Source organism: Belonocnema kinseyi, chromosome 8, assembly GCF_010883055.1.
Source record: "Belonocnema kinseyi isolate 2016_QV_RU_SX_M_011 chromosome 8, B_treatae_v1, whole genome shotgun sequence".
NCBI classification, from domain to species: domain Eukaryota; kingdom Metazoa; phylum Arthropoda; class Insecta; order Hymenoptera; family Cynipidae; genus Belonocnema; species Belonocnema kinseyi.
This window is the reverse complement of record NC_046664.1, coordinates 63,433,306-63,460,344: the sequence shown is the minus strand read 5'-3', so window position 1 is coordinate 63,460,344 and position 27,039 is coordinate 63,433,306. Positions and strand designations below refer to the sequence as shown.

At 27.9% G+C, this 27,039-nt stretch overlaps 2 protein-coding genes across 3 annotated transcripts in view; one reads left to right on the top strand and one right to left on the bottom strand.

Moving 5' to 3' along the window:
* Positions 1-994, bottom strand: part of LOC117178178 — a 56,140-nt gene extending 55,146 nt beyond the window's left edge. The window contains exons 1-2 of the mRNA XM_033369468.1: positions 805-994; positions 288-529 (exon numbers count right to left, since the gene is read on the bottom strand). Coding sequence (XP_033225359.1) covers positions 288-529; positions 805-942 — 380 coding nt within the window. The 5' untranslated portion in view covers positions 943-994. The remainder of the gene's footprint in view (positions 1-287; positions 530-804) is intronic.
* Positions 995-1,933: 939 nt separating this feature from the next.
* LOC117178957 lies at positions 1,934-27,039 on the top strand. Of its 2 annotated transcripts, XM_033370544.1 has the most exons (10): positions 1,934-2,552; positions 7,113-7,267; positions 10,374-10,499; positions 14,889-15,043; positions 17,294-17,395; positions 19,329-19,389; positions 19,473-19,762; positions 24,444-24,560; positions 24,698-24,922; positions 25,004-27,039. In XM_033370544.1, exons 2-10 carry the CDS (start codon positions 7,146-7,148, stop codon positions 26,098-26,100), a joined length of 2,295 nt encoding a protein of 764 aa, XP_033226435.1. In that variant the 5' UTR covers positions 1,934-2,552; positions 7,113-7,145; the 3' UTR covers positions 26,101-27,039. The 2 variants fall into 2 exon arrangements, with proteins under 2 accessions (XP_033226435.1, XP_033226436.1); XM_033370545.1 differs by lacking the exon at positions 10,374-10,499.

Here is a 27,039-nt window from a genome sequence, read left to right as displayed (position 1 = left end):
GGATAATTCGTAAGTGAAAGATTTTCGAATTACGCATAGTAAACTGATTTTTTTCTAATACTTTGTATAATTTTCTGGTTAAAAATGTTAAATATAGTAATAATATATTAAATTATCTTCAGATTTTATGTGTAAATAAGGAGTGGTAAATTTATATCATTGGAACATGAATAATTAGTGAAAAATGTCTTTGCTGAATCAAAAGTGAATAAATCCATTTTTATTTGACTGTGATCCCTGGGATTTATTCAGCTTTTATTCACCTACACCTTATATACTTCACTTACTTGGAAAATGCCAGCTTTCCTTCACTAGGTAAATGTAAACAGTGGAGAATTCCAGTTTCAAGTGTGATGAATAAAAAGAATCCATCTTCGGAAAGACAATAGCTTGTTACCAATGAATCGAAACCACTACTGAGAGTGATTTCTTTACAGGTTTCGTCATTAAAAATTGTTATGGAGTTATCGATAGCCACACAAACTTTAGAATATTCGACAGAAACAAGCACATTGGGAGTTTTAACAATCTAAAAAAGATTAAAATTTTGTTCAATGTATGATATATTCGACTCTTTCAAAAATAAAATATAAAACCCTTAAATTCAAATGTTTTCTTTTGTTAATTTGTTTTGTTGACAATATTTGCAACATTCTTTAAAAATAGCACAAAAGAAACATTATTATTTTATATACGTTATGAGAAGATGCAAAAGATCAAGCTAGCTTCAATACTTAATACCTTTTTCTACACATTTCATGAAAAAAAACACAAATAACAAATTGGAGTAAAAAAGAAAACAACCTCTCCATCAGCTTGAATTGTAGCAATCGTAAACGATTCATAAATAGATCCATTTGTCTCGGCGAAAGCTCTTGCGCCAAAATTCACTGTTTCTTCGTCAGAATCGAATCCACAAAACACATTTGTCCAAAGAGCCATAATTACAAAAATACTGCGTACAAAATAACAACCCCAGAAGCCCCGACTGACAGAAAACCGTTTGGTGTTGACGGCGTGACTAGAAATTTAAATGCCCAAAGCACCATTGCGCATGTCTGAAATCTTTTCTCACTGCGCATGCGTAGCGGTTATTGTTGGCGCGCTCCTTTCAAATAATGAATTATGCAAATATATTTTTTACAACCAATCGCAATTCTATAGTGCATAATGATATTAGGAATTGTTTTAAAATGATATTTTCAGTAAAAAAGTTCTTTTTTTCTTTGAATTTCAAATCGATCATTTATTTTTAAGGATTACAATCAAATAATTATTTTAGCTTTTACTTTAAAAGTCTATTTTGTAATCTTAGAATTGTGTTTAACTAACGATCCTAGATAATAAATTCCATGAACTAAAAAAACCAGCTAGTTTCACTCTGTTTAGTACTCATTAGTACTGTTTCGTACTTATATTTAATTATTTCATTAAATATTTAAAAAAATATTTTACAGAAAAAAACTAGTTTTTACAAAGACATTAAAAAATAGGGCAAAAATGGACCGAATCCCATACAAGCATTTGGTCCATTGGTCCATTGTTTTCCGCTCTCGCTCAGCACTCAACGAAGTGAAGTTAGCTGGTGGACGAGAATGAGAATATTACCGAGAATATAACCGAAAAATAAATTATCTGAAAATATATTTTCATTCATAAAAAATGGCATTTTTTCGTTAACTTGGAACGATTGTTTAATGTTGAGAACATTTTTTAATTATATAATAAGCACCAGGTGCAGTATTGCAAATAAAAAACACTTTTCCTAAAAAGCTTTGTTATTAGTCGTGCCCAGGGCCAAATTAATCTGCATGCACATTATAGGTTATGTCGGCGTCTAAACTGGGGACCCTAGATAGATCATCTATAGTCTCGTCGCTTTAGGGTAATATTACCAGCTTCAGTTTACAAGTGTAGAACACGAAGTTTAGAAGTTATATATGGTTATATTTTTCAGCCACCTGTAAGGTAAAACCCGTTAATAAACTGAATATTATTAAATTCAGGTGCAGTGAAAAGTGAAAAAATAGTTTTAACGTCTCCTTATCCATTCGCTTCACTTGGCCATTTTCTATTAAAGATACGAAGTTTTATGGGATGGAAGTACTTGTTGTTTATGTGTCGAATGAGGTTAGGTTGAGTGATATGTTTGACGTATAGGCGACTAGGCGTGTATAAAAAAATACCTCAATAAGTGGAACATTTATTGAAATCACTTGACAGTGAATTGAAGTTTGATATTTTGCATTCTGTGAAATTCAATTTGCCATAAAAATGCAGACTTGAGTATGAATTACAGTAATGTATTCATGGGCGTAGTGCGTGACGCGTTGCAGCGAAAACTAAAAAAAGTGTCAACGGTTTAATTAATGATTTAGATCATCTGCAGAGATAGACGGAAATGTGAATCATACGTTTGCTGTCGTGAAAGAAGATCTTGGTACCAGCTGATAGTTCACTATTAATTTGAACTAATTCTGGCTTTTGAAATACGAAAATGACTTGAAGATAACATTCTGAGAGGTCCGTTCCAGGATCTAGTTTTTGCACTAGTAAGTACTTGCGGATTTTTGGTTTAGTTATTTAATTTGCGAATTGAGGAAATTATTTATTTTTTTTTAATTTTAGAGTATCACTGTAATAAAACATAATTAAAGTATTCAATTAAAGAGTAAATGTAAAGTGATAAAAAAACAAATAAATCCATACATGTCGCATTTGTACCAAAAAGTTGTTTTTTTTTAAAATATACAATGGTGTGTGCATCAGAATGTGTATTTAAAAGTGTGATGAAATTAAAGGGGGCCTCTTTAATGGAGAATTTTGTTTAACTTCCAATAAAAAACCTTACAATTTATCAAATAATTTAGTATTAATTACAGACTGTACTCTTTTTTTCTTTTTATTTTCAAAGAAAAAAGTCATGCTTTTTGGTTGAAAATTCTTATATTTTGTTAAAAAGTTTGTCTGTTTGAATCGAATATTACTCTTTTATCATAGAAAAGTAATATTTTTGGTAACACATTTATCTTTCTTGGTTGAACATAAAACGTTTTCTTCAAAATTCAACTGCCTTATAAAAAATTCGTCGTTTTGGTTACAAAATTCGTTTTTTTTTAAATGAAAAATCAAGTGTTTGATTGTAAGTGGTACTGTTCGGTTGATTTTTTTAAATTCTACTATTTACTTGCAAATACATCTTTATTTATTAAAAATTCACCTTTCCAGTTTAATAAATCATCTGTCTTCAAAAATAATTATTTTTTATTTGAAAATTCAACATTGTATTTAGTTGAAATTTTAAGTGTTTGTGGATGAATTTCAATCCCTTTTGTTAGAAAATTCGACCAATTGGTTAAAAATTTGTCTTCGCAGATCCAAAAATGAACATTTTTAGCTAAAAACTCAATCATTTTGTTCAGAAGTTTTCTTTTTTGGTCGCAAGTTAAATTGTTTTCTTAAACTTACGTCTTTTTATACAAGAAATGTATCTAATAGGGTAGAAAACTAAAAGTTTATCTTTTTTCTTTGAAAGTTCATCTTTCTTGATTAAAATTTACCTTTTTTGTTGAAAAAGCAACTATCTTGTAAAAAAAATCGGCTTCTTGGCTCAAACATTTAACTACATTTTTGGTTAAAAGATAAACTATTTGATTGAAAATTCGTCTCTTTTTATTGGAAAGTCAATTGTTTGGTTCAAAATAAATTATTTTTTTTACATTCAACTATGTTTTGTAACTTCACCTTACATGGATGGAAATTATATTTTTTATTGGTGGCATTGATCCTTTATCAGTTTGAATGTTTCATTTGTGAGGTATATTTTCTTTGAAACCATAGAATCAAACCTATTTATATAAAAAGGTTTTCATTGTATAACTTTTTCATTATTAAAGAATTGAATGAAGAGTTTTTGAATGACAATTTCAACGTTTTAATTTGAATAGTTGAAAATTCACAAAAGTTCAATTTTAGCTGTTTTAATGTGCATTTAATTTTGTTTACTTTAAATGAAAAATCTGCGGCTTCTACTGATTGAAATTTCGAATTACAATGCCCAGGAAATGACCTTGAATTTTTTCTGACTATAAAATTGGCCATCCTGAAAATTGCCTACTGTAAATTAAAATATAAAAATTTATATTCTGCAATATTTTTGAAAAAATATATTTTAAATTATTATCATTGATAACCATTTTCGAAATTTCGTATTCCTGTTGCTTAATCGCAATATTTTAATATTGAAGGTATTAGGTTGTTAAATTTTTTTTTCTGAAAATCTAGACGCTCTTACTGGCACTTCATCGGGTGTCTACCCTACCTGGAAAACCTGGAATTATTGAGGGTATTTTTATATACATGAAAAAACCTGTAAATATCAGGAGATTTTTTCGAGCGCGTGCTTAATTTTTTTAATTGCGATATAAAATTGAATAACAATGATTCTTTATCTGTGAAAGTAGCTTTATATTGATATATTGATCAATTTTTCTAACTGAAAATCCAACTATTCTGTTTTTAGATAAAAATCGGTCGATTTTACTTGAAATTTCATACTTTTTGGTTGAATATTTTTTTGAAACTTATATTTTTACATTCTTATCATTTATGATTGAGAAAGTATTAGAATTGTCGGAAATTTGACATCACACTTCTTCAACGGATCTCCACGTTTCGAGACCCCCTGAATCCGAAATCAGGTTTTCACGATGGCGTCCGTCTGTCTGTCCGGCCGTTCGTCCGTCCGTAAACATGATAACTCTCGAAAAAATGAACGAATCAAATCCATCATTGGCACACTTTTTTTAGGTCCTAAAAGAATGGACGAGTTCGTTAACCAGCCATTTTTAATAAAAATTAAAAAAGTGAGCGCATTTTGAACATTTTTAAAACCACTTTTTTCTGAATTTGAAATTTCTATGTACGGATATTTATAGTATTGAAAATAGCAAACAATTTATCCTAACGACTTTTTTCGATAAAAAGAAAATTCTCAGAGTTATAGCGTTTTCAAATTTTTTTAATCAACCGAAAATCAAAATTTGAAGCCGAAAAACGCACGATATAAAAAAATAGGCAAGAGAAGAAAAACATTTGTTTTCGAAATCTCTACAAGATTATCACAACTAATTTTTGCATTTTCTTCAAAAATAAAAAATTCGAATTTTGATTGCACAAAAAATAATGGAAAATAAAAAATTCCATTTTGTGGACAAACTATATAGGATAAAAAAAAACATGAATTAATAAAAATGGTTATCCTAAAAAAGATCTACAATTTCGTTAAGAATCACTTCTTGATAGGACGCGTACTTTTTGTTTTATTCGTGAAAAATAATGTTGAAAAAAGTAAAATAAAAAAAAAGTGTGGAAAAACGATGAAAGTTACGAGAAAAAAAATCCAACAAAACCTGTTTACAAATGTCTGTCGGAAATCGAGCGCGCAGCGCGAGTGTCACGATGAGAATGTGTACCTCAAAGCCTACAGAGCTTTGAGAAACTTAATCTGTGGCTATACTTAATTAAGTAGACAATTCAAAATATGAAGACGCATATAAATACTGCCATCTAAAAGAGATCTTTTTGATAAAGTTTTTTTCAAGCATTCCAAATGCAAAGAATAAATATGTGAGCGCGAAGCCCGAGGTGTAATTATGTTTGAGTGCGAAGCGCGAGATTCAATCGTCGCGTGCCCTAGGCGCGCTCAAACTTGCGAGCGAAGCGAGCCGCGCGCGCAGCCCGCGATGAGAATGTGCCCGCGAAGCAGGCAGATTTTTTAGTGAAAAATTGTGACTTTCTGGTAGAAATTAATTTTCGGGTTTGAAAATTGATCTTTTTGTTAGAAATTTTTTGGTTGCAAATTCATGTTTTTGGTTTCAAGTTCAAATATTCTAATTAAAGATTCGTAATTTTAGTTGAAAATTCGTCACTTTGTTTGAAAATGTGACTATTAAAAAATTTAGTTTTGTTTTTATTGCAAGTTAGTTTGTTTTTTAATGGAAAACGCAACTATTCCAATTAAAAATCACATCTTTTTAGTTGAAAATTTATCTCATTCGTTAAACATTAATTTTTGACCGGAAATTCAACTGTTGAATTGTTTGTTGACAATTTATCTTTTTTATTTAAAATTTATCTTTCATTTTTGGTTGAAACTTGATATTTTTAGTTTCAAATTCAAATATTTCGTTAGAAATTCTGGCATTTTATTGAAAAATCGTCTTTTTGGTAGAAAATTCATCTATTCGGTAGAAAATTTAAGTATTCCAGTTATATATTTATCATTTTAGTTGAAAATTAATCTTTTTTGTTGAACATAAGACTACTTGATTCGAAATTTAACTTGTCTTAAGAATTTTTGCTAAAAATTTGTATATTCCAGATGAAGGTTGATTATTTTGGTTGAAAATTCAACTATTTGGCTGAAAATTGTTCTTTTTTAGTTAAAAATTCAAGTTTTTTGTTAAAGATTCTTCTTTTTTTTAATCGTCTTTTATCTTAGAAAATTAATCTTGTTGTGTGAAAAATAATTTTTTGGTGTAAAATTCAAGTTTTGCATTTAAATAGCAATCATTTTAGTAATTAATTCTTTTTTTTTGTTGAAAATCAAGGTAGTTGTTTAAAAGTTAAATTCAATTTGTCTTAAAAATAAGTATATTTTTTTAACTGATCTTTTTTCCAGTTGAAAATTCAACTACATTATTTTACCTAAATATGAACTAAATTTTCAGTATAAGTAGATCAAATAAAATTTTGTTTCAATTATTATTCAAATTCATAGGCATAAGAGACAAATTCAAGAAATTGTTAATCATGTTTTTAGTATTATTTAATTATTCAATTAATCTTTCGTCCTAAAATATTTAAGAACGTCTTGTAATATTAATTGAATTCCTAGAAACTAAAAAAAACATTATTTATAATGAACTCGCAAAAAATTAAACATGGAAAAAACTTTAGATACCTGGACAAAAACTGGAATTGTCAGAAAATTTTGTTCCAGGATTAAAGTAGACACCCTATTCACAATAGAAATGTGTCAAACATAAATGTAAAAACTCAGAATTCTATCTTTTAATCAGATGTGATTCTGTTTTTTTCTTGTAATTTAGAATTCAGCCTTCAGGTGAGAAGAAGACTCGAAAATGGTGTATCCAATTTTTGACGAAGATGCTTGGTATTACTGGGCCATCTCCGTTGGAACACTGCTGTCATTTGTAGGACTTCTCGTTGCTTGCATCTGCAGTTGTCGTCGCAATGAGAACAAGTGAGTAATTCTTCTCAAAAATTTATCTCAATAATAATCAAGTAAAGTAAAATTATTTCAATACACTGGAACTTGGATTTAATCAGTCCGGATTTACTTTGTTCCGAGAATGGATACCTCGGCGGTTCACTGATGAGAGAACCCGAAAGAAAGCTGGTGTTTGGTCAAGCGTGACTGTTTACGTTCGTTCGATGTGGATTTAGTTTAAAGGCAACTGCGAGTCATGTCCGAAACCTTTTTTAAATCCAAGCTCTAGTGTATAATGAACAAATTAAAGAAATTAATGCTGATTGACAAAATACTACACTGTAGTTCACAATGTACATTTAAAAATGGCTATTCGATCTGCTATTGATCTTCAATTAGGTGCCGTCCATAAAGAACGTTATCAATTTGAAGAAGGGGTGAGGGGGTCCAGTAGATGTAACTTTACGAACATGGAAAACGATATAGTTCAATAATAACTTAATAAGTTTTAAAAATGATTTTATATTTCAGACTTCACACTCTTCCCCCTATTCCCCTTCTATAAAGAATTCTTCTTTTTCTCTTGTTTTAAGAAATTTGTCCTTTTCTCTTATTTTCCACTTAAATTCGAATTGAATTTATGGAAACGAATAAGAAAATCCAATTATTTTTGGTTGGAAGTTAATTTTTTGTTTTGAAGCGTCCACTATTTTATTTTTGGTATGAAATTGATCTCGCTTGGTTAAAAATTCAACTATTGGATTGAAAATTCAGTTATTTTTTGAGAATAGAACTAAATTGTTAAAAAAAGTATTTTTGTTTTTGGTAAAAGTTCAATTACTTGGTTGAAAGTTAAACTATCTTATTAAACATTAACTTTTTTTAGGTTGAAAATTCAACTATTTGGTTGAAAATGTATCTTTTTTCATTGAAGATTCAGAATTTTAGTTGAAAATTCATCTCTTTTTTTGAAAAAAGAATTTTTTTCTTGAAAATTCTTTTTGTCTGTAAGATTTAATTTTTTTTACTCAAAATATAACTATTCTAGCTTTAGTTGAAAATTGATACTTTGAATTGAAAATTAAAATTTTCTAGTTAAAAATTCATGTATTCTGTCGCAAAAACGTCTTTTTTTGTAGAAAAGTATTTTTTTGTGTTAAAATTCATCGTTTTTTATTCAAAATCAATTACTTTGTTTAACTAAATTATTATGTTAAATTTTGCTAATTACTGGTCAAATAATTAAATTATTTAAGGTTTAACAACTTCGTAAGAAATTAATTTTTTGTTAAAGATTCATAATTTTAGATTAAAATTCAACTATTCAGTTGAAAATTTAATTTTGTCATAAAAATGCCTAATTTCGGGTTGAAAACTCAACTATTTTGTAAAAAATTCATCTTTTTGGGTTAAAAATTCATATTTTAGTTGAAAATTCCAATATTTTGGTACAAAATTCAACTATTCATTTAAAAATTGAAGTTTTTATTTGGAAATGTAAGTATTTGGCAGAAAATTCATCTTTCTTGGCTGAAAATTCAACTACTTTGTTGAAAGTTGAACTATTTTCTTACAAATTCATTTTTTTAAAGATTCAACGCTGCTTAAAAAATTAACTACAGGCAATTTGTTAAAAATTCTTTTTTTGTTTGTAACGAATTAATTTTTTCATCTGAGAATTGAACTATTTCATTTTTAATACAAAATTTATTTGGTAAAAAATTTATTTTTTTTTGTTGAAAATTAATATTTTTGGGTTGAAATTTATAAATTTGTCTTTTTGTCTTCAAAATTCAATAATTTCGAAGACAAAAAATGTTGGTGCAGCATTAATTTACTTCGTTGAAAATTTAAAAATCTAGTTAAATATTCATCTTTGGTTGAAAGTTCAACTATTTTGATAAAAATTAATTTTTTTCGAAGATTCACCTCTTTTAATGAAAATTTATTTAAAAATTATTTTTTAATTTGAAAATTGAACAATTCTATTATTGCTTAAAAACTTATATTTTTGAGTTGCAAATTCAACTATTTCGTCGACAATTCACCTTTCTTTGTTGAAAATTAACATTCTTGTTGAAAATTCATCTTTGGTTAGAAAATTAATTTTCGTGGTTGAAAATTAAATTGTTTTCTTGGAAATTTATCCTTTTGGATAAAAAATTCCAAAAAGTTTGTTTCTTGGCTTGAAATCCGAATGATAAGAAACCTTTCATAACGTTTTAGTATATTTTGTTGAATGTTAATACTTTTTAGTTAAAAAGTCGACTGTTTTATTAAAAATGAATTGTTTGGTTAATAATTCCATTTTTTTTGTTTTAAAGTAATATTTTTCGGTAAAAAATTCAACTGTTTTTTTTTAATCCTCTCTTTTTCTAGAAAGTTAATATTTATTGGTTAAAAATGTAACTATGTTGTTGAAAGATCGTCTCTTTTGATTGCAATTTCCAATATTTAGTTCTAAATGTAACCTTTTGGTTGAAATTTATCATTCTTCGTTGAACATTGTCGATTTTTTTAAATTCGACTGTTTATGCTGATAATTCAACTCTCTTTTAAAGAATTCGTCTTTTTTCTTTTTATAAATTTTAATATTTCGTTAAATATTAATGTTTTTTTTTAATTCGGTGATTTGTTTGAAAATGCATATTTACATGTTGAAAATTATATTATTTTTTTAAAATTTTAATTATTTTGTTTCAAATTAAACTAATTTTTTGAAGTTTTTTATCGAAAAAATAACTATTTTGTAAAAAAATTCGTCTTTTTGCATTAAAAATGTAACTATTTTGGTTTAAAAGTATGGGCTTTAGGTGAGAATCTATTTCTCGGTATGAAATTGTTTATGGCTGAAAATTCGATACATTTCAATTAAATTCAATACGGTACCTTTGCATTGACTTATCTGAAAGAATTTGTTTACGGCAGAATAAACATGAAATCCGCCTTTAGACAACTGCTATATTCCTGGGGGGGGGGGGGGGGGGGGGGGGGGCAGAATAGCAAAAAATTGGTAGCGTAGTTTATGGATGACTTCTTAGTAAAAGAAATTGTAAAAATTTGTAATGCCAGAGTAAAAAGAAATTGAGAGCATAAGAAGTAGGTTTTGTACTTCATGATGGCGATTCTATTACAACAGGAATGAGTTCCTGGGATTAGCGGGTATGGTGACAATCACTCATCCTGACAATGAAGGTTTCAACAGACTGCCAACATCAGACATCTCTCAAGTTAATTCGCAAGATACCACGGATTGTGGCAAAAGGTTTCAACCTCAGACCTGGCATGGCTGCATGCAGATCCCTTTGCTACTCAGAAATTAACAATATATTTATTTTAGATCGCCCCCACCACTGTAATTTCACATTCTCTCATTTATTCCTTCAATTTACGGGTTTTCAAATCACGATCTCCCAAAACCTTGTCTAATTTAATTGATGCATACGTTTCAATTTTTTACACTTTTTTTAAACACCATCGTACTTTCTTAAAAAAGTTTATTGCTTTATTTTCATTGAATACATAATTAATTTAACTTTACAATCTGAATTTATTTGTTGAATATAAAAATAATAGATTTTATGCTTTCACGATGATTCATTTTGATAAAAAGAGATATTTCGGGTTTCGTAGTAGTTTTTTACACGAGTGAAACCCGAAATATCTCTTTTTATCAATATAAAAATACTTATTTCCACATAAAGTTGTGCATGCATAAGTCAATAATTTTTACCTCGTAATACATATTGTGTATGTTTGAACTTTGATATCCAAATACTATAAGCAAATAATTTTTAAGTACAAATTTTCATTGTAATTAAAATTTTAAAATTAATATTTCATAGCTTATTCAGCGAAAAGAGAAGCTTTAATTTTGCAGTCTTAACATTACTAACAATCTTATAGCTAACGGTAGCAGGTTTAAAATTAACATAATTGCAATGTATATCGACAGACAGTAGATATTTTCATCTAGATAGATTAGATTACACAATATGATAAGCTTAATTTAAGTGGGTTTCGTGTACAGTCGGGTGTTTGGAGTAGACAAAATTGAAAGCAAATTGGAACTGATTGAGAAACACGATTTCTAAATTACATTTTTATAATTTTTTCTCTTTTCGTTTTCAAGGAAAGGCAGTTTATAAACGAAAATACTTTTCCAACGTAGGGCGGAATAATATTATGTTTTTAAATATTTGTTTCAAGGCTTGGTTGGCGCGACTTTTCTTAGCTTTATAGAATTTTTTTCAAAGAAAAATACGGGTAATGAACTTTTTTCCGTTTTATTTTCTTCAGAAGATCGCTATACTCAGTTTTCATTTTAATCACATTGAAACTTTTAAAATTGAAATTAAAAACTAGGGAAAATTGTAATATTTTAATCGAGAAAATTATAAATTGAATAACCTGTCGTTAAGGCTTCATACATAGAACATTTGTAATTTATAGCATACAAAAATGAGTCATTTCTGATAGCGTGAATCCGTGTTCAAATTCTTAAGGGGCAACACTACCGGCAGAAAAAAAGCCTAACTCTGACCATTTATTTTGGGAGTATGAAAAAAGTAATAGGATTTCTTGTTAAGAGGGTTTTTTTTACACATAATAAAGGATGAACATTTTTTTATATTTTAAGTTTGAAACAAAATAACGGCGAAAGAGCCCTTATTGAAAATCGTTTTTTTTAAAAGGCCTTCACGGGAGGATAGCTTTCTCGTAAAGTATAAGACATGGAAGGAAAAACCCCAACAAATTTAGAATTGATACACTATTGGCTATGGAACTGCGTAGGGTATTTTTTCTTAATCAAATTTTTTAGAAATAGTGCACTTTTGAAAAAATGAATAAATCTTTTGTCCAAAAATAAGCAGTAAATTGTTTATATAAAGAAAAGTTTGCAATAAATTAAAAAACGGCCTGGAGCTTCCACAGCGAATGTAATGTTGTGAATCTGCTGTCAAAATTTCAAATCGATTCATGCAAAGGTCTTCAAGTAATACGTTCTCTCAGTTTGAAGAAAGTTGTTGCAAAAAAAACGCGTTTAAAATTTTACAAACAATTAAGTCCTTGAAATTTTGTATCTATAATCTGCAATACCTGCATCATATATAGATCCAACTGCATACTTTTTTATGATCCTAAAGTATTATTTAAGCCAAAATAAAGTAATAGATTTTTCCAAAATCCTAGAGTGGTGTTGTTATCCCTTAATTTGTTCAAATTGCAAGCCTTAACCATTGATTATTTTCAAGTCGAAAACGTTTAGAATCTTATAATTACAAATTTAATTACGGACTTAACACTCTTTCCCCTATTCCCCTTTTTACTTTCTTTTTAATTTTTTGCTCTTAAACGCGAATTGAATGATTAGAAACTAATTAGAAAATTTAAATATCATTGGTTGGAAGTTCATTCTTTTTGGTTAAAAATTCGAATGTTTGGTTGAAAATTCAACTTTTTTGGGATGAAATTCAATTGTTTAGGCAAAAAAATTATCTTTTTCTAATAAAAAATGTACTTTTTTATTAAAAATTAGTCTCTTTTGATTGAAAGTTCAACTATTTGATTCTAGATGCAACTTTTTGGCAGAATTTTTATTTACAACCTTTTAAGGTTGATAAATCTGCTAAATTCTAAAAAATTCGTCTTTTTTGTTTGATAATTCAACGTTTTGCTTGAAAATGCAACTGTTTGTGGTTGAATTTTAATATTTTTTGTCTGAAAGTTTGACCATTTGGTTGAACATTTGTCCTTTTGGATTAAAAATTAATCTATTATGGTAGAAAAGCAATTATGTTTTCTTGAAAATATTCATCTTTCTTGGCTTACAATGAACTTTTACATGGAAAAGTCAACTGTCTTCTGAAAAATTGTAAATACAGCCGTTTAATATTTTTATTTTTATTTAAAGATTTGATTAAAAATTAATCCCTCGGGTTTAAAAGTCAAATGTTTTCTAAACTATTCAAATTTTAAACTTAACTCAGTTATTTTCTTAAAAATTCTACTTTTTGTTGAAAATACGTTGCTTTTGCTTAAAAATTCATCATTTTCTTAAAAATGCAATATATTTCGGTTTCAAATCTTTGGAATTTAAAGTTTCAAGTGCATTTAAGGCTGTAAAGCCTAAATTATTTATAAAAACTGACAATTTCATATTCAAATGATAAAATCTCAAATTTAAAGCATTATTTGTTGAGCAATTTCAATTTTAAAGTGTTATAAATGAATGTAAATTAAATTGTGTCATTTGAAAATGATCCAAGTTGAAAAGTTTAGCTGTTCAGAAATAAATATTTTAAACCCAGTTCGCGCACAGCGTATTGAAAAATGAATGAAAATTATTTAATCGAAATTCCTAAACAAATAAAATTATTATTTCAGTTATTCAGTGTTTGATAGGATTTTTGGATTATCTTAAAAAAATTGATACTATTTTTCGTAGAATGTTTTCGATGTTCTATGCGACTTTTTTCTAATCTTATGCGACTAATGCGACTTTTTTTAAAGCTTTCTGGTTGGTTCGTGCCCTGATTTCAGACAAAATGGATTAAAGTACTTAAAATGTGAATATATAGACTCAGAAAAAGTTAACATTGAATGTCATTTAGAAACCTATTATTTAGAAAAAAAGTTTATATACTTTCAAAGGTTTAAGGTTGTTTAATTTTAAGGTTACTAAATGCAGAAAAACGCAGCTTAAAGTTGATGTTAATTCGCTTATTAAGGGCATGTGACACAGCTAAACACCTATATTACCGACCACAGTTTTTCAGTTGACTGAATGTTTTTTTAAACCTAAGAACTTTTTTTGTAAATAAAATATCGAGCTGAAACTTTGGGAAATGTATTAGAGAACAATAAAGTACGTTTAGGTACAGCATTTTTGTAGGAACTTCACTGAAAATTATTTTATCTTTTTTCTGAACCTCAACATTTTTTGAACGTTCGAACTTTTTTTATACATAAAATATCGGTCAAACTTTGAGAAATGCAACAGTCGAAAGAAAACTACGTTTAAGTACAAAGCTTAATAATAAAAGATGTAAAAAAATATATTTCAACAATCAATTCCAACGGCATCAGCCGGTAACGTTGTACACGAAAAATACGAATTCTCTAGAGCCTCGTCTAGTGGCCGCCAGGTTTCGTATTTTCGTGTACAACGTTACAGGCTGATGCCGTTGGAATTGATTGTTGAAATATATTTTTTTACATCTTTTATTATTAAGCTTTGTACTTAAACGTAGTTTTCTTTCGGCTCTTGCATTTCTTAAAGTTTGAGACCGATATTTTATGTATAAAAAAAGTTGGAACGTTCAAAAAATGTCGAGGTTCAGAAAAAAGATAAAATAATTTTCAGTGAAGTTCCTACCAAAATGCAGTACCTAAACGTACTTTATTGTACTCTAATACATTTTCCAAAGTTTCAGCTCGATATTTTATTTCTAAAAAAAGTTCTTAGGTTTAAAAAAACATTCAGTGAACTGAAAAAGTGAGGTCGGTAATATAGGTATTTAGCTGTGTCACATGCCCTTAAAGTTCTTCATCTGCTTAATTTTGGTGATTGGAAGAGAATTGTTTTAGCCTACAAAAACTCTATATCTCAGGTGAATAATTCAGTAAAGTTGTTTTTTCTCTTTCTGCACAGGCCTACCACTGCTAATAGAAGTCTTCCAGATATCCCAAAGGATAAAAATGTGACCAGTGGAAGTAGGATGGAATCAACTACTCAAGATGTAATTTATGAAGCGACAGAAAGAATAGGAGATACTTTGGAGCTTTATGCTACTGTACAAGATAAAGGTTTACTTTCAATGTTTTTGTCAAACCAAAATTTTTTCAATTATTTATATATGTCGTTAGCACTCAGAAGAATATTCAACTATTCTTAAAAACACCTGACGCGTTCTAGGCAATTATAATAAAACAACCATAGAGTATTAAAATGCACATTAAATTTCATATAATATTTTATTTCTATTTTCATCTAATTAATGAAGTATACTTTTACAAAACAATAAGAATAATTATTTGAAATCATATATTTAGAAAGTCTCGTTTTCAAGTGAAAAAGACGAATTTTTTTTACAAAAAATTGAATTTTCTATCCGAGAATATGAATTTTCGTCAAAAAAGTTTATTTTGAACCAATAAGCTGAATGTTCAAAAAAATAGTTAAATTGTGAGTTGTGAAAATCACATAACATACATACATACATACATACATACATAACATACAAACATACATTTTCAACTATGTAGTTTGAACAAAAGATGTGATTCTATGTTTCTAAAAAAAATTAAGTGAATAGGGGAATTACTAAACTAAAAAAGATCAGTTATTAACCAAAAGTGTTTTGGCTCAATTTTCATTTGGGAGAATCAAGTTTCAATTAAAAATAAACGAATTTTCTACAAAACAGTTGAATTTTGTTATAAATAATTGATTTTTTCTACCAAACTGTTGAATTTTTACGCGAAAAGATTAATTTTTGACGAAACAGTTGACTTTTTAACCCAAGAATATGAGTTTTTAACATACAAAAGTTAATTTTCAACCAATCAGTTGAATGCTCAACAAAATAGTTAAATTATCAGTTTAAACATTAATTTTTATAAAAAAAGAAAATAAATCCTCAACACGGGATAATATTTCTCTACTAAATAGTTGAATCTTCAACTAAGAAGATTACATTTCTGTCAAAAAAATTATCCAAAAATGCTGTAGTTAAATATTTATCCAAGAGAATTAATTTTAAAGACAAAAACGAATTTTTTACAAAATATTTGAATTTGAAATCAAGAGTTTAAATTTTTCAAAGAAAAAAAAACGAATTCTCTACAAACCAGTTGAATCTTCAACTCCAAAATATGAATTTTTAACCCCGGAAAATGAATTTTATACCAGGTAATGGAATTTTTAACTTAAAAAAATAAATAATTAACGCAAAATGTATCGATTGATATTTGAACAAAAGATTAATTTTTAATCGGGGACTTGCATTTTTCAATACAAATATTGATTTTCTACCAACGAACGTGAATTTTCAACAAAATACATAAATTTTCAATTAAACAATTCAATTTTCTAACCGAAAATACAAATTTTTTACAAAATAGTTGAATTTTTAACAAAAAAGTTCATTTTCAACCGAAACAAATTAATTGCATCTAGGCAGTTGCATTGTTAACCAAAAATGATAAATTTTCTACAGACACTGATGAATTTACAACAAAAATTAATTTTGTAATCAAAGAAGAAAAAAATGTCAATCAAATTGTTGAATTTTCACGCCAAAAAGATGAATTTTCAACAAAGCAATTCTATTTTAACCAAAAAGATATGAATCTTAACCCTATCAGAGGCGTTATCATTACATCAGGAATAAACATTTATATTAATTAAATAATGAATTAACAATAATTATGAATAGAAATTACGAGAAATTATCTGCTTTAAATTTCAGGATAATTGTTTATTTCTTACTAAATGGCTAAATTCATCATTTAACATGCATCATTTGAGCTCTGAACACACATTTTTGTTGGTATTTAATCAATTTTCCTGTTCAAATTATAACTTTTTCAAGGAAAATGACAACAGCGGCTATTTTACATTGTCATTTGCACTAAATATTACAAAAAACGCGTTCCACGTTCAAACTAAACATTTTGATTGGTAAATTTATCCGTTCAATTTTTCATAACCGAATTGCGAAATAAATATAAACTGCTTACCTTTGAAACCTGTAAAACATCAATTTAAATTAAAACCCTTTTTAAATATATGACATACAATCATTTTTATTATTTTGTAAACGTTTATTTCAATAATTAGATGAACATAAAAATAAGAATAAAATGTTAAACAGCCATTTAATGTGCTTTACTATTCTATGGGTAATTTCTTCTAATCGCCTGAAATGCGTCAGGCATTTAGAATATTTGTCGAAATTCTTCTGAACGCCGTCAGACTGCCCTCTGCCTAAACTTTTAAATGCCTGCCACATGTGTACTTATACTAAATGTTCATATAAAATATTTACTTTATAGAAAGAAAGTCTGAACGAGAAAAGCCAAGTATATCTCAACAAAGTTCTCAAGAAGACCCTATGTATTCTTACGCGAGACTTAAGACTCCACAAGCCAATAAAGGTAGATAATTAATGATTTTTTATTTAACTAGAAATAATACATGCGTGTTAGACGCGCGAATATTAAAATTATTTTTTTTTTGTTATTTCACAGTATCTATTGTCGAATTTTTTTTATTATTATGTTAATTTCGGAAAAAATCTACATTTGACCAATTTTTTGTATAGATTGAGTTGTTTATTTATTAAATTCTCGTATAAAATTATTTAGCTTTTTTCTTGAGATTTCAACAGTACAAAATGGAGTTTTTATTTTTTTTCTAAATTTTTCAACAATTTAGTTTTTAAAGATTAAATTTTAATCTGTTGAAAATAGAAGAATGTTGAATTTATAATATTTAAAAGTTCGATGAACAATTTCCTCTCATTTTCAATTTTCTTCTACTGTTAATGATTGAAAATTCAATATTTTCTAATGAAAAACATTCACTTAATTCGAAACTGTTAGAAGATTCTAAGATTAAACACCAAAATAACCTAAAGTTATTAAAAATTGTAACTATTCTTTGAAATTTAATTTTTTGTTAATAACGATAATTACCAACGAAAAACACTAACATAACGTGAAAATAAATTGTTCCAAAATGGAAATCTTCTTTAAAATTGAATTTTTTTAATAACCGATTTCTTGTAGAAAAATGTTAACATAACCTTAAATTGTTTCAAAATCGTCCAACTTCTTTGAAATATAAATTGAAAACCTCTAGCTTGACCTGTAATTGTACAAAAAAAACTTTTTTTTTAATTAAATAATTTTTACTGAATTTTGTGGTAAACGCACACATAGCCTAAGATTTTTGTAAAGCTGTGAACAACAAAATTTTGCAAATATTCGAAATGTTCTTAAAATTATAATGATTTTGGTTTAGAAATACTAGTTTTCGAAGTAAAACGCGATCATAAATTCCATTTGTTAAAACATTATGAATCTTTGAAATTTAATGATTTTTAAAATAAAAACATCTATTTCCGACGAAAACCGCTAACAAAATCAGAAATTATTTAAGCTTGTAAAATATATTATTATAAATAAAAATATTTTGGTTTAAATCTAATTATTTTTCTTAACAAATACCAATTTTAGTTGAAACATACAGAAATAAATTAAATTTGTTGAAAAATTATAAATTTTCTGTGAAATTGAATAATTTTATTAAAAATACTAGGAATTTAAAAAGAAACGAAAATAAAATTGTTTAGAATTTCAAATATTCGAAATCTAATGATATTTATTTAAATTAATCTATTTCATGCCAAAAGCGTCAATATAATCTGAAACTATTCAAGGGTTTTTAAACTTCTTTGTAACCGGTATTAAAAACCGCTAGCTTACCTAAATTTCACGAAAACAATTTTTTTTTTGAAGTCCAATAAGTAATGATTTTAAAAGATTTTTATTTTAATTGTAGTATTTTTGTTTGAAAATATTAATTTTCGATGTAAAACACCATTGTAAATATTTGAAAAACATTTTATTCATTTGAATCTAATAATTTATTATTAAAAATACCCATTTTAGTAGTTAATTTGAAGTCCTCGAAACTTTATGATTTTAGATTAAAATTCTTTTTCGAAAATACTAATTTACTGCGTAAGGCACTTATACAAAACATGTATTATATTTTCGATAAATTATTAAATAATTGGAAAGTTTTAGTTTAACCGTGCAAGAGTATTCAAATGCACAAAAATGTCTCTCAATTCGCATAAGGTTTCCTATAATTTTTCTTATTAAACCGGAATATTTGCAGATTTAATTTAAAAAATGTCAGATTCAAGATATAAAACAACTTCAAGTAATAAAAAGCCATCAGGTTTTGAGGAACAATTATTTCGAGATTTTCAAGAAATTTCGTTGCATCGCTTTTTTAAAATCTCTTTTCTTGGTTTGAGTTATCCTACACATTTAATTCCATACTTTTCCACTGTTTTAGATGAACATCCTTACGCACAAGTTCAAAATGTTCAAAAGACTGAGACTAGCCAACTCATTAGGTACTTTTTTAATGCCCTGTTTCTGAATTATAATTTTAAATCTAACACGAAGATTTAATTAAATATTGTCGTCATTGTTTTAGAAATAACGCAAGTCAGTGTATAGATAGTTCATTACCAACGACTTCAGTCAATCAACCGAGTGGAAATCCAGTGGCTCCGCCGAGAACTCGCAGATCATCATCACACAGTTCCCTTTTATGTACAGAACCTCCGCCTGATATTCAAGCAGCTAATGCTATTTCCGGTGAAGTACAAGCCAATCAGGATTTACCGTACATGACACCGCCACTTTTAATGCCTCTTCCTCATCCGCCGCAGCCTCAAAACAACAATCTTCAACAACATTTTAGCGGAGACTCACAGGATTCTAGTGAGTAGATGAACTACAAGGTGATCGCTGGACCGGGAAATGACCGGGCATTTTTTCAAACCGGGAAAAGCCAGAGAATTTATTTTTTGACCGGGAATCTTAAAAATTATTAGAAAAAAAAATCTGGCCAAGTTCGATTCTAACAGTTTTTTAAAAATAATTAGTTATTTTTAAATTTTTTACTTCGAAAATTTTCCATTTATAATTTTTATTTTTAGGCGTACATTTTTTATTTTAAGAATTCTAAAATGCAGTCTTGAAGACTTAAACAATTGAAAATTAAATGCGTTTGAAATTGAAAATTTTCGATAAAAAACATTTTTATTTTATCAACTGTAAATAAAAATAAATAGATAATTTTTAAAATGCACGGTGGCCGCTGGACCGGGAATTTTTCGAGACTGGAAAAACCGGGAAATGACAGCGAATTTTTGTTTTTACCGGGAATTTAAAAAATTTTGTAGAAGAAAAATCCGCCACGTTCGATTTTCCATTTAAAATTTTTATTTCTGAGCTTACATTTTTAATTTAAAGCATGTTTAAATGCTTTCGTAAAGGCTTGAAGACATAAAAAATAAAAGCCTTTGATGTTGAAAATTTTGGATAAAACACATTTTTATTTAATAAATAAATAATCTTTTTTTAGTTTATCTGTACTTTAAGTGATAAAAAGTGAACGAAGAACGATTTTAAACCAGTTCAAAATTTAAGAATTTTTAGATTTAAACGTTAAAACTGAAACGTTTTCAATTTCAAAGACTTAGTCATTAAACAATTGTGAACGTGTGACTGAAAGGTAATAAACTATTTTCAACTTAAAATTTACTTCATAATAATATATTCCTAAATAAAGGATTTTATTAAATTAAAAATATTGTTTCAATCTAAAATATTCCATTTGTAGCCAATTTAATTTGAATTTTTTAATTAAAAAGAAGATTAATTATTGAATATTTAGCAATATTTGAATTTTTATTTAAGAGAAGTAATTTGAAACCAAATATTTAAAAGTAAAGAATCTTTAACTGAATTGTTTGACATAGAAAACCTGGAATCGTTAAAATTTCGAAGAGCCTTTAAACTTTGAACGTTACAATTTTAATTATTGTATTTGAAAAATGCTTAATTTGTGAGTGAAATTTTAAAATTTTGGTGTACAATTTACAAATGAACATTTGTAGAAAAAATTGAGTAATTTTAAGAGATATTTAGGTGTTTTAAAAAGATAAAAAATTATGTAAATTTTAAAAAGTTTTCTTAAAATCTTCTAGAATATTTTTTTTTTTTAATTTTGTTTCAATCTTTGAAAATTTTTTAAAATATTCTCTTAAAATAATTTTTCAAAATGAAAAGTTATTTTTCATTTTTCTAGCAATCTTAAGAAAATGTTTTTATTATTTTGAAGTCGAATTTTTTTCTTTAAAATCTGCGACAATCTACATTTAGTTTTATATTAGGCTATCATTTCAAGTTTCACATTAAGTTTGAATCTTTTCAAAACTTTTACATATCTCTTAAAATTACTCAAATTTCGCCTACGAATAATAAATGTTTAATTGTTATTTATACATCCAAATTGTAAAGAGATTTTCTAAAACTTGCAGGATTTTCTGAAAATTGTAGAAAAAATTCGATTCATCTTGACAGATATTTAGAAGTTCTGAAAATATTTCCAAAATAATTTTTCATTTAAAACAAATTTAAAACAACTTCTAGATTTCTCAATATTTTGAAATCAAATTTTGAAGCTTTCCAAGGACGTTTAAACTATTTTAAAGGAAAATAATTGAATTTCTAATTTAAGAAGTGTTCAGTTAAAATTTTTTCAATTTTTCAATATTTGATGTTTCCAGCTTAAAATTCCTTAAAATTATATAATTTTGAAAATTTGAAAGTTTATTGATTGATTTTTTAATTTAGAAAATTGAAAATGATAACATGGATTTATATTTTTTTATATTGAAAAATGTTAGTATCTTCAATTTTATACGCGTAAATTATGAAGCATTTGAATACAACATTTTTTAATTAAAAACCTTTAAATCTCAATTTTAAAAGTTTAAAATTTAACAGTTCCAATTTGAGTGGTTAAATTTACAGCTAAGTTTTTATTACCTCAAGTAGAAATTTTTTTAGCTCTAGTGTTCCATTTTTTTAAATTTCATTGACCGTGAAAAATGTTTGCGAACCGGGAAAAAACCGGGAATTTATTTCGTCGATTAAAACGGCCACCCTGAAAATGGATTTGTACTTTAAGTGTTAAAAAGTGAACAATAATTGATTTGAAAAAAGGATTATAAATTCGTTAAAAATTTAAGAATTTCCAGATTTTAACATGAAAACTTAAACTGTTTTAATTTGAGAGTTAGTCATTACAAAAATGTAAACGCCCGATTGAAAGTTTCTAAGCTATTTTGAACCTAAAAAAGCTTCATAATAATATATTCGTAATTAAAGGCTTTTATTAAGTTTAAAATATTGTTTTAGCCTACAATATTAAATTTTTAACCCATCTAATTAAAAAACAAATGTAACTAAGAAAAAGAAGAGTTATTGAATATTTATTAATATTTTACTGTACATTTAAGACGAGTAAGTTGAAACCAAATGTTCATAAGTTAACAATTTGAAAATGAATTGCTTGGCATAGAAAACCTTGAATCTTTAAAATTTCGAAGAGCTGTTAAACTTTGAAGTTTACAAGTTCAATTGTTCTATTTGAAAAATGTTTATTTCGTAAGTGAAGTTCTTAATTTTTAGGTATAAATAAAAATTCAACGCTTATTATTTTTAGAAAAAATTTGCAATGATTTAAAATAATTTAAACGAAGTTGTGTGTATTGACAAAATTCTGCTATTTGTACCGAAATTTCGGTGCAAATAGCCACAGCCTAATTTAAAACAAAATGTAGATTTTTGCAGATTTCAAATAAAAAATTGAAAAGCTTTTGAAGAATTGTGAAAGTTTCAAAAGAATAAAAACATTCTCTTAAAATTCCTAGGAAAATTGAAAATGATTTTTCATTTTGAATCATTATTTCAAGAGAATATTTAAAAACATTTAAAAATATTTCCAAAATTGTGAAAAGAGAATCTGGAATATTTAAAAGGAATCTTTTACAATTTACAGGATTTTTTAAAAATAGTAGGAAAAATTTAATTCATTTTAAAAGATATTTATTAAATTTTTACTACAATTTTGAGAAAATCTTGGAAATTAAAAAAAAAATTTAATATTCCAGATTCTCATTTGACAGTTTTGGAAATCTTTTAAAATATTCTCTCAAAAGAATGATTCAAAATGAAAAATCATTTTCAATTTTCTTATGAATATTAAGAAAATGTTTTTATTCTTTTGAAACTTTCACAATTCTTTAAAAGCTTCTGAATTTTTTGTTTGAAATTTGCAAAATTCTATATTTTGTTTTAAATTAGGCTGTGGCTATTTGCATCGAAACTTCGGTACGAATAGCCGAATTTTGTCAATGTACACACTTCTTTTAAATTATTTGGAACCATTGCAAATTTTAAAAAAATTTTGAATCTTTTCAAAATGATATTTACTCAATTTTTTCTACACATAATGAGCATATGTTTCTACCTTAAAATTGTTTAAAATAATGTAATTTATAAAAATTAAAGATTCTAGAGTTTGCTGTTTGTCTGCAGTTTATTTAAAACCATTCAATTGAAAAGTGTCATTACCTAACTTTCATTTTATACGTGTAAATTATTGAGCATTTGAATATCAATTTTTTTGTTTTAGAAACTTTTAATCTTCAATTTTAAATAATTTAAAATTCAAGATTGCTTTTAGTCCCTTGGAGTGCTTTAATTTATAGTTTATTTTTTATTACTTCAAATGGAAAAATATTTAACTTTAGAGTTCAAATTGTTTATTTATTATTATTTTTTTGTCGAAAACTTAACTAATTTTGTGGAAAATTTAGTTTTATTCTGTTCATAAAAGATTCTACATTAAAAATGTTACAAGATTGAAATTCTGGTCTTTGAACAATAAAGGAGAGAAAAAATGAAAAATTGATCAGAGAAAAATCAGGGAAGCGTCAAAATTCTAGTAATTTTCTACAATTTTAACTTTTTAAAAAATACAATATAAAATTACAAAAAAATATTTGTATAGAAAATACAAGCTTCTGTTAAAATTCGCAATCATTCATAAAAATTTTACAAGTATGTAACTACAAATTTTCCGAAAATTACGATTTGCATATTATTGTTCCTTATTCTATTTTATCGTGAAAATACATTTCCAACAGAGATCTCTTAATATCTTAAAAATTTTTTTAAACATTCGGTAAAATTTTCAACATTTTCGCAGAATCTTTTAAATCTTTCAATTTTCAGTCAAATCTCTTGAAATCCTTAAAAATTTAATCTGAAGTATTTTGTTGTCAACAAAATCTTTCAAATATTTGTGAAATCTGGCATACAAGCCTTCGTGGAAACTTTTTTAATCTTCCTGAAATCGCAAATTTTTGTGAAATATTTTAAATCTTGCGATATATTTTTTTTTAAATCTTTGAAATTTTTGCGAATTATTTTGAAAATTTCTGAAATCCTTAAAAATTTATAGTATGCTCAAAGGTCGAGTGGTCAACTCCTTGAGAATGTTCAACCAGACAAGTATTATTAAATATGAATGTATCGATTTTTGCAGAAGGATATACGAGCATCAGTGTCAGAGAACCTTTAGCCAATATAATTGCGCAAACGAAACAAAGACCTTCCCGTCCATTGACGGATCCTCATTATGCTACAGTTTCAGACGATTCAGGTATGCTATTCAAAGTTGGTTTATTTTACATTCTTTCAATCAAAATCAGAAAAAATATTAGGGAACTGTCAGGGAATTTGAAATCCAAATATCTCTGAATTCCTGAACATCCTGATGATAAGATGTTAAACTTATAGATGAGATGTATGCTGCCATCGATGAACAAGACAAAGTCTATACAAGTGGAAGTGAAACTTATGCTCAGATTCAACCAACCACCAGTGACACAAGCAGAGTTGTTCCCAATGAATCAGTAAACTTTGGTCAAACTGCTTCTCGGGTGGAAGAATCACACGTGTCTGCACCACAACCGCCTAGCGTTGATAGTTTGCGACATGTGGCACACGCTCATTCTAGGCAAGGTAAAATGATCAAAATCCATTGGCTACCCTTATACTTAATTTGTAAACTATCTCCTACTATCTTGCACTTGACTTCTATAGCATCATCCTCGAGTGCAACGAGTTCAATTGTCAATCCTGGATCTCCGAAGCCTGAGAAGCGTCAAGCAAACTCGCCCTTGCCACCTCCTCCAGAAGGACCTGCTGATCTCTACGCTCAACCCGACAAAAGAGGTAAAGGTGACGATCGCTTGCGATCCAGCGTCTGTTCTGGTAAGTCTTTGGAAGACATGTATGCAAAAGTAATTAAGAAAAAGCGAGAAGTCGAAGAAATGCACTCGGATACTGCTGCGACGGGAAGTGCATTCAACTGCGATGTATCCGTTCCAAGGAGGAAGCTCAGTCTTATTGAAGTGAGCCGAGCTTCATGGTCTAGTCACGAATCAGTGGAGATTCAGAAGCGGGAGCAGGACAACTCTCACCACTTCCCAGCCGAAATCAACCCGAACTTTCAGGACGCGAAGGACGATTATACGAGAGTCTTGCGATCAACCGAGGTTGACGTGAGTACTTCTACTGTCGAAGTTGATCATGGTTACGAGGCAGTTGATTCGAGTCGTAAACCGACACCGATTGTTGCTCCTGCTTCAAATCCAAGCAACGCTCCTGATTACGAGATGCTACGTCCGCAGTACTCGAGAGATCCTAGTCATCAACCTCATCCCAGTGCAGGTACGAGAAACGGAGAGGCCTTGCCGATTTACGCCTTGCCTTTTAAACACAGACAAGTGAGCGACGCGAGCAGCGAGGATCCGGGATACGAGAGAGTAAGGTTGCCAAAGAGAGTTGAATTAGATCCGGATACAGACTCTGAACCAAACTATGAGAGTATGCCTCACGAACCGAATTACGCATCGGTTTGCCGTCCTGGAGACAGTGACGCCGATCCTAACTACGAATCGGTTAATCACAATGACCCGAATTACGAAAGTGTTAAGTATATGAGCATGGTGCAGGGTGAGGATCCACCTTATGAACAGGTAAACAGTTACAAATGCGAAGTTAACGCGAGTGCTGGGTATCAGGAAGTTAAAAAGGAGAAAACTATGGATCCTGATTATGAAAAAATCGATCCGAATTGCCCTTCGGAGCAAACCAATAATGGTGACACTGACGACGAACAATACGTCCAGGTTTAAGGTTTTCTTTTTAATAATCGGCACGGTCGTGCTACTCGGGAATGTGCAAAAGGAACAAAACAGTCAAACTTATACTCAGCTCGAAGCGCGTTGGGGAATCTGAAGGGAAGAGTAAATACCTAATTAGCTATCTTGATTGATAAGGGAGCGTCCACATATTTTACAATCACTTGCCCCGTACTTATTTATTGAATAGGTTGACAACCCATTTTTGTTGTGTCAATCTCTACATTTGGCGTCTTAAAAAGAAAGCACTCTTTTAAAACTAGTTGCAGTTTTAATTGAAATAGTCAATTGAAATATAAATAAACATTTTTAAAACTCTAAATTTACCTACAGATGTAATTAATGTTTTCAATATATAATTGGCTAGTAAACAAATAAAATAAAGGAGTGTGAATGTGAAGGGAGCAACTAGTAAATTTTGGAAACATTTTTTTATAATGAAAGTAACAATATGGCAGTTTATTAATCGAAGAATACATTTATAAGTTTAATTTTCAAATTTTGCATTGCTAATCAATATCAGAACTATTCTTCTTAAACAAGCGTGACAAAAATGGTTTTAATATGTGAGCTGTTACAAATCATGGCCCATAGAATATAATCACCGTGGATCGATATGCCGGACTTCACAAACTAGTCGCCTCGCTGTCCGGAACTGATATTGCCTGCAACAAAAAAAATAATTGTTACAGCAATAAATAAAAGAAATATATACACAGGAGTAATATAGTCTTGCAAATAAATATAGAAAGTAAAAAAAAGGACGCATAAGTTTTCGGAAATTTCATCTCTGAAACTACTGACATTGAAGAACTACGGTATAAATCTTTTTGTTTTGTTTTTGATTGTGTTTATTATTTAATATTTCCACCGTCCCGAAGAAAGTTGTCTTAACAAAGATATCCATATGCAGAGTCTATCAACTATATTATG